General features: G+C 38.1%; 1 protein-coding gene across 1 annotated transcript; it reads left to right on the plus strand.

The window, feature by feature from the left end:
- Positions 1–33: 33 nt before the first annotated feature.
- Positions 34–3,732, plus strand: LOC112051914 (transmembrane protein 138-like). The gene is made up of 4 exons (XM_024090757.2): positions 34–1,060; positions 1,131–1,203; positions 2,213–2,384; positions 3,035–3,732. Exons 1-4 carry the CDS (start codon positions 933–935, stop codon positions 3,139–3,141), a joined length of 480 nt encoding a protein of 159 aa, XP_023946525.1. The 5' UTR covers positions 34–932; the 3' UTR covers positions 3,142–3,732.
- Positions 3,733–9,148: the final 5,416 nt, after the last annotated feature.

Genomic DNA, 9,148 nt, shown 5'->3' on the forward strand with positions numbered 1-9,148 from the left:
ATCCGTCAGAAAAAAATATTTAGATTGCAGATCGATTGCAGAGTTTTAATATTGGCACAAAGATTAGAGATCGATCGGGCAATTGGCAACATTGATTTAAATATTGGATTGGAGATACATTATTTATTTCGGGCGTTAGCGAACACTACAGTTTCCAGTTTACTTTAGTATTTTAGTCGAGTACGAACGACTTAAATCTTAGACCATTCAAATAACAGGACCTGCCGCGCTAACCGTTACCCCTCTGGCAAAGATCAAAAAACTATGATCTAACGCGTTTATAAAAACTGTTGCTATAGAATCGATATTTCATTGTTATAATCGTTTTCGTCGTATAAAGAGCTCAAATTTATAGTTGTGTGTAGTGTATGATCTTTTTAGCCGTTTGTGGTATGGACATAAAAAATTCTTTAATGGTGTTAAATATTTTCGATGTGTGAGTTTACCACGTGCGATGCATCTCCATTTTCTAATTCCTCTATGACTTAAATCTATGATTTTTACTCACACCTAAACTCAAATTCATAAGCGGGCTTATATTTTTACAACGAATTTATTAAATTTGTATTTTGGAACGTCAATAAGAAATGAAATATTATTAGAAATGAAAATCCAATTTTTCCCATAAAAAAGGCACCAGCGATCAAAGCGCCACTTTGATAGGTCCCAAAGACATTAGCATAGATTAGTGATAAAGGTTGGCAACCTTTTCTTAGTTTGACGGCTGACTTCAAACATATTAATCTGTGGCTGACGTTGACGTCACAACACGTAAACAAATACAAAATAAGCGCGCGCATTAAATTACAAATTGTTAAAAATATTGATTAATGTACGGTCATGGTTGATTTGTTGAATACAGATTTAACTTGGTTTACCTTAATAAACTATTAAAAATAAGGCATATTCAAGTGTAATTTACTGATATAAAAATGAAATTATCAATGCCAAGATATACTTTCTGCCTGATCAGCCAGATTACATTTCTGCTTTGTGATCTTCTATTCAATTGCCTTAGTTTATTTCCAAGAAGCCGCGATGGCTTATTAGTTTTGTTTATGTGAGTTGAAGAATTTATTTCTACTTATGTTAATCGATTATTATTGAAACCTATAATTTAATTTATTTAGTTTTCAGGATTTGTTCTTGATACTATCTGTAACAACTATGTTGATGACCTTCTTTTCAACATATTTATTTCAAGTAAGTAGTAATTATCTAATTTTTTTTTAATTCTGTGTCCCTAGATAATAATTGCTCAGATTATTGATTTTATATTTCCTAATGGCCCATGAGATTTTTTTAGAACTGGCGGACCCGGTCAAGCTTTGCTTTGACTTTTGTGCACTTCTTCCATACCCTTATCTACCCTACTCTAACCCTACACCTACCCTACCCCTACCCTATCCCCACCCTACTCCTACCCTACCCCTACTCTACTCCTACCCTACCCCTACCCTATCCCCACCCTACTCCTACCCTACCCCTACTCTACTCCTACCCTACCCCTACCCTATACATATTAAAATTCAAATTATTACGAATCGTTTGTATGGGAATATAATTTTTTTTTAGTCGTTTTAATTTTTCTTGCCGTGAAAACCATCCTAGAACTTCAACGAACATTTAAAAAAAAAAGTATTGGCCAAATTGGTCCAGGCGTTGTTGAGTCTTACCAACGCATTTTGCGATTCAGTTTTATATTATAGAAGATTTCTTGATGATATTTTGATTTTTGATTTTCTTTTTTCTACGATATTCATAGTCGATTAATAAAGATAACGTTATAACGGCCATGTAACTTAGCATCTTGCATTTGAATCTTGGGTCAGGCTATAAGAGATACTTCTTCCTGGAGGTAGTAACTTGCCAGTAGAATGGTAACTAGCCACAAGCCAGAGCTAATTTAGAAAATATAAAATCCTAAATTGACCCCAACATTAACTTGTAATCGAACCCAGGCCGCTCTGTTGAAAACCACATTACCAACTGCGCCAGTCCAAAAGGTCGTCAACAATAATAAATTTCTGTTTGATAGTTTCGCAAAGACTCGCTATGCCGAATTTAATAGGTTTTACTGTGTTTCATTGAAAAAATTGAATTAGGAAAAATTAAAAAAACAGCTTAATAAATATTAGGTAATGCACATTTCGGATCGGACGGGGTTTTTTCCAACACACTGTAGATACAAAAGTGTATGTAAATTGTGCAGGCGGGTCTAGTGGAGGTGCTGATCCGCAAGTTCCGCGCAGCGGGCTCGGTGACGGCGGCGTACGTGCTGGCCAGCGTGCTGCTGCACGCCGCCTGGCTGCTGGAGAAGTGGGGCGACTCGGAGGCCGTGTCCTCGCCCTTGATCATCGTGCTGTTCACTCTGCAGCGCTGCCGTGAGTCTCGCGCTAACCTTCCTCCCGCAAGTGCCAGCTCCATTGTGTCGCAGAGAGAACAACTCTCAGCAAAATTCAGGACTTGAAGGACTAAACTAAAGTGAATAAAAAAAGCAGAGCCCTTTTCTCTTCAATTGTTATATATTTCAGCACTTCTGAGTCATTACAAAAATAAGAAAACCAATGAAGAACTAAGGCTATGACAACTACATTAACAAATCAAACTGTAACCAAAATAAGACCCTAGAATGGCAGAGAATGAGACCTTGAGTGGAGTCACGAACTTGTAATCATTGTGTGTAGGGTAAAGGTTTTGACAGTTAACCAACACTCCCTTTTGTCCACTCAAGTCACTCTCCCCACTTATCTCAAGTAACCCACAAAGAATTACTGAACTACGTACGGCTCGAACGCCACGAACATACTGAAGCCGAACGTACGACGAGCGCGTTATAACGCAAATAGTTTTCGCCAATCGATATCGGCACGTCTCTAGCTCCCCACTCTTCACGAAAACAAGTCGCGAGACGTCATATCCGTCTCAGACTACTATTTTCTACATATGTTTAATGCAAAAATGTTTTTTTTTTAAATAATAGCCATAGTTTTTCAAGTGTTTCCCCTCCAACTAATTATACATGTGTCGGCAGTGTCTCCGTGGTACTACTTCTTGTACAAGCGCGCGGCGCTGCGCGTGAGCGACCCGCGCTTCTACGAGGACATCGACTGGATCAACCAGCAGCTGCAGGCGCACTAGCTGCCGTGACTTGTCGTCGACCGCTATTTGTTGACATTTGCATTGTGTTGTCTCGAGATGTCGTGGTGATCGGTCTACAGGATAGCGCAGGTGGTGATTCAGATGACAAAAAACCGTCTCAATTAACATACATTTGATGAACTGCATAGTAATGGATGGATGGATGACGCGCGTCAGATTTTGTTAGTCATCTAAGGCCGACCAACTGTGCAACTTATTGTAGTTCTAATTAGTAGTAGTAGTTCACACAACGTCGGCTATCGGCTGCTGTCTGCGCTGTATTCGTTCCAATATTAGATAGATCGCGGAACGTAGAACGGCTGAAATCTTTCTCTCTGTGCGGGCCCTTCATATTGAATATTTCAATATTATGTGAAGTCTTAGTCAGTTTAATTAAATAAGTTAATTTTTTCATGCACAATGATATATTATGCTACTGGAGCTTGAAGCCCCTACGTAGAAATGGCAATCAAGGCAATAACATCAAGGCAATGGAATAAATGTACCCTTTGATTTTTTCTGAACCGTTAATAAATTGTCGCAGAGGTGTAAAGCTTCAAACTCTGACAATAGAGAGTTTTAACTACCAATAAAACTTACCTATTATTTTTTCATCAATGTCCGGAATCCATCTTGAGAGAAGCACTCATCTTTCCTTGCCGGATGTCAGCTAAAATCACCTCTCCGATGGTGGCACCCCCTTGCCGCAACCTATTACCTATGTACAAGTGACCGTAGCGAGCCGAGTGAATGTTCGCCATTATTATACTCATGATGCACCAGGTAGGCCTTACCTGGATTCCGGACATTGATGAAAAAATAATAGGTAAGTTTTATTGGTAGTTAAAACTCTCTATTATTTGTTTCGTATCAATGTCCGGAATCCATCTTGAGTGAAGTGTTTGTTATCACCTGGTGCTCGCAAGGTTGACGCTTTAATGTGAATTATACTGAAAAGTATTTTTGAATAAATGAAAATTCTCAATTTTGAAGAACAAATATACTCTTAATATGTATGTTAAGGAATTTGATAGTGGCCTAGGTAATCCAGTTATGTATACCTATTTTGGAATTCGTAATCAGTGATTTTCTAGAATTCTAGATGTTAGTAATTAAATCTGACTTCCAAATCCGTCCGAATTTCTAGAAATGGATAGAATCTGATGAAAGATTTGCTTTACAGATCTTGTAAAACAATTTTATTTAACCTATTATTGTTCAAGATGCATGCGTAACATAGCTCCTAGTATTATTAAATTAGTTATGTTTTGTCATTCAGTTACAGCAATACAAAGCAGTTGCTTAAACCCATAAACCATACTTGGATTTTTTACCGATTATATTTCAAAACTCTATATGAATTGTTTCGTAATGATACTCTGCACTTTAGAGTCCAAATATGTTAGCCAACAGTGACACGCCCAGGAACTAGGATATGTACCTATAAATAATCTACTTACCACAACCCATCAGACAAAGTGTGCCACATCAAAATGTAGTTTAATATCATTAGATTCATCATTCTGGCGATAAATGAATTTTAATTACTTTTATTTAAATAATAGACCTCACTGTAGCAGCATGGTGGATTCAAGCTCCATATCCCATAAGTAGGCAGGCCCGGCTGATTATGATGACGGTAAATGAGTCCGGTAGAAGCGAATCCTTTGCATGTATGAGGTGCACGTCACTGCTGTTCATTGTACTAGTATCTTGATTGATAAAATTATGACAATCCATGTTCAACGGTGAAGAAGCCCTTGCTAAGCTGGGTGTAGAAATTATTGATTTTGTCAGGATCATGTGAAACTACGGTGGTAAGTTTAGGATATCAATTTAACTTCTCTTCCGATACTGAAATAGCTTTGGGTATCGATACCAACGTGAAGAAGCATTAATATAAGCTCATCTCACCTACTAGTCAAATTAGTAAATTTTTTATATTAGGTACCGATTTCTGTATTGGCATACTTTTGTCATCCAAGACAGATAGCAAACTATATGTCCAACATTGTAGAATATAAATTCAATGGTTTGTGGGATACACCATTTCTTTACATCTGTCTCAAACTGGCTTTATCATATGATTGTAGCGCCGGCTGGATATTGATAACTGCTGCCCTTGATCAGGTCAATGGATCAACATTTCTAGTCACTCAAAATCGGTGAGGCTCAGTAATTATAATCTTGAATCACTGGGGCATGTGCATCTGTTTGTTTTGTGGTGTGTGTGTGATCGCCATATTTAAAAAATTTAAATTTAATAGCTTTCCGCTCGAAATGACTGGAATGATTCCGGTGACCGTGTACGATGAGGTTTGGTGGAAGAGACAACCAGTTGTGCTTCTTTAGTACACATAACGTGTTGTTGTGTATAAGGCTTACTAGTCCTGATCATCTGCTCTCGAAAGGCTATTCAGCATGAGTAGTTCCTACACAAGACGCTTGTTTTGGGCGTGTCTCACACTTGAAATAATATAGCTGTCGCACGTCAAAAAGAAAAATCATTCTGACTAAGTTTGCTGACTCGAGAGGACAACTCTGTATTAAACCCGTCCAGGAAATATTGAGCTATTATATAAATATTTTATTTGTCTAATTTTGTTAGGACCTGATGTGACTGCTAGATAACTCTGTTATGTTTATATAAGCAATCCACGTATCGGTTATAGATCTGAAGAAGCATCTAAGCACTTTGCAATCGACAATGTTGATAAAATATCGCAGTACATTTTCTTGTGGTGTGCGTACCATGCGAGTCATTCGTCCAAGACATCGTGAATTTCATGTCATTGAATTGCGTTTTCAATCCACATCTGAAAGCCAATATGAGTGTGTGTTGGCATGGCCAATAGGTGTTTTGCCATGTGTTCTATAGGTATTCTTGACCTATTAATCTATATCTGGGCACAACGGTATAGGAATAGTCGCCCTGCTCCACCTATGTTGACTTATCGGCAGCAGTCGGTTGTAGTATTGCATTGTCCAACTGTGTAGCCTGCTTATCCGTCCTAGGCAGTGCAACAGGCGTGTTGTAAACGTAACCTGTTGACTTAGCTGCTCGAAGGACTGTGGCCCAATACACACAGGTCGCAAAGGTCAGCCTCTCTTTAAGAGATTGATATTTGTCAGAGAGACCACCTACGACTAAGAAGCTGTTGCTGAAGCGCTGTTGCGTAGCGTTAAGCACTTCGACTCCGATAAGGGGACTTTGCGTTGCGTCTTGCGTCCCAGTTTGCCAAGAAACTTGAGGCAAAGTATCGGAGTCAGCACAGACTTCTCGGAGTTGGTTATCCATTGTAATGTTTACAGTCCTTATTGTGAAAGGGTCAGTCCAGTCCATATGAGATTAGCATTGCTTTACCTCTTACGTTTAAGAAGATGTCGCTCAAGTGTCTTGCATAGCGTTAAGCACATACGACTCCTACAAAGACTTTACATTGCTTGTATCCAAGTTATGCCGACAATCCCGAGGTATTGTGTCAGTACCAGGACCGACTTACAGTCTACAGGGTGTATTCTAGAAAAGGTACACTTGTTCCTCGATTTCTTGGAATCGTGCAACCCAATTCGTTGTTATTGCAAAGGTTTTTAGGTGCTTATAGACCGAATGTCAATTAGGCCAGCTGAAGTAGCTGCTGTTTGTTTGTAAACTTCAGTGCTAATCGAGCCTTAGATATATGCGGTGCAAAATTGGTTGCATAGGCGAAAGCGGTTTTTCTCTTTCCATCAGTTGCGTTCAGTTAAGTCAAGTTTAGGATTGGTCGGAATGTTTGGTTCAGTCTTGGTACCAAAACCAAAATGGACAAAGCTGTGTTGCGCCAGTTCTAAAATAAACATTACGTATACCTGTGTAGCAAAAGTTAATAGGTATTGAGTATAATTACACAGTGTACGTTTTATTTCTGAAACGCTGCATGAGTAGAAACTAAAACTGAAATAGGTATACGATATGGTCTGAAGATATGAACACCATTTAAAAATGTCTGATGGTCCACATATTTCAAAACTCAATTCAAACATCCGTCTTAAAATGTAATGTAATGTTTTCGTTACGTTAGCTTGAATTATCGGTAAGTATAATAGATGTTATAGATACAAAACATCATATTTAAAATTTTCATTTCACGTAAAAATAAATTGATAAAATCATTTCACCTAGCATTGTTTTGTACTTGTATGTATAGATGACCTTTCAGAGTAATAAGTCTAAAGTCTACTAATAATTGTCACGCTTTCTTGTAAAACAACTATTTGGCAACTTAAAAAGTTTTACAAAGCTGTGAAAGAACATTCCAGTATATTTGAATGCAATTCTTTCATAATTATGTACCTTTAAACGTTTTCTTTCATACTAACTCCGGGTGTGAATGATAAAATGTGGGTACCCACATTTTTCTTTTAAGTGAAGAAAAGTCGTAACAAAGGGAAAATCAACAATATATAGTTATCAATACTCGTATTTAAAACGATGTTTGAATAAATTCATGAGGTTTATGACTCGCTTTAGTAAATAGATTCCTATAAAGTTGCAACAATTTCGTACTAATTTGCAGCCAAGATCAATCGTTACTACCGTCGCTTAGTCTGTAATTGTACACGTATTTTCACTATTTCTATTCATAGGATTTGTTGAAAATGTGACGTGTTGTAATAAAATTGAAACTGTACGTAACTCACGGTTTGCAAAGCCTTACATGCTCTGCTCTTTACTTCTCGTAGGATCACTGCCACCGCTGCCGCTGGAACTCGACGATGGAGAACGTGCACGTTTTAATTTCACTTTTAACAAAATCACTTACGTTCTCCATTTTCGGAGAGGTTTATTCACACAGAAAATATAAAATGTGCACCTAATATGTAGGTATAAATTGTTTTTTCCGTGATCACAATGGCTGACATGTGAACGGCGTGAAAAAACGACGCTTAATGGCGAACATTCACTCGGCTCGCTACGGTCACTTGTACATAGGTAATAGGTTGCGGCAAGGGGGTGCCACCATCGGAGAGGTGATTTTAGCTGACATCCGGCAAGGAAAGATGAGTGCTTCTCTCAAGATGGATTCCGGACATTGATACGAAACAAATAATACAGTTAATATATCACCCGAGGCCCGTAAACGAATTCTTGGTGTGTTACCCACATCTTTTACTTCTAGCATTAGGTACTATTACCATTTATATCATGTAATATAAAATAACTTAAAAATGCTTTTTATTTATCTAACATTAGATATAGGATTCCTTTAAAGGAAGATGCTTTATTACTGCGTTGCGTTTCGTCGTCACAACGATTCAACGCATTGTATGCTACACCTGCGATGACGTACGACGTCGCAGCGAAAGAGGACGACAAACGCAACCAGTCAGAAAAAATTGATGGAAACAACACTGTCCGTCATGCTCTGTTGTAACGTCGCTGCGATGACGCCACGCTGTAATGAGTTCATTTCAAATAAAAATCGACGCAGCGATGTAGCGGCGGACCGCAACGCGCTAATGGGGCTCGACCTTATTATCTTCATGTGTATATGTAAGCACTAATACGTATTCCCCAGGGAAATAAGTGCTAATGCGTCGACAGCTGCCAGGAATATGTTAATCTGATTTAAAAATTATTGACATTCATAAGGTATTTTTAGTCACGATGTATCTTGACAGACGATGAAAAATGAAAATGAAAATGAATTTTGTTCGTTTTATAAACATTACATTACGTAGTAGGGCTGAGACCTTCTTTTAAGTGAAAACCTGTGTCAGAAGGTCTCGCTCTCGCTAGTAATTAATATATTATTATAAGTTATAAGGAAAAAAACACATCAAAAGACATGAATTGAAAATGGAGTAGGTACATAAGTGTGTGTGAGTGCGTGCGTGTAGTTGTGTGGGAGAGTGTGTGTGTGTGTTTGCGTGTGTGTGTGTGAATGTGTGGCATTCCTTCCCCTTGTTTTATTTTAATTTATTTAACAATCTTTAGGAGATCTTGGCTTTGATCATAGTCAAGCCC

This window comes from Bicyclus anynana, chromosome 12 (assembly GCF_947172395.1).
Source record: "Bicyclus anynana chromosome 12, ilBicAnyn1.1, whole genome shotgun sequence".
NCBI lineage: Eukaryota > Metazoa > Arthropoda > Insecta > Lepidoptera > Nymphalidae > Bicyclus > Bicyclus anynana.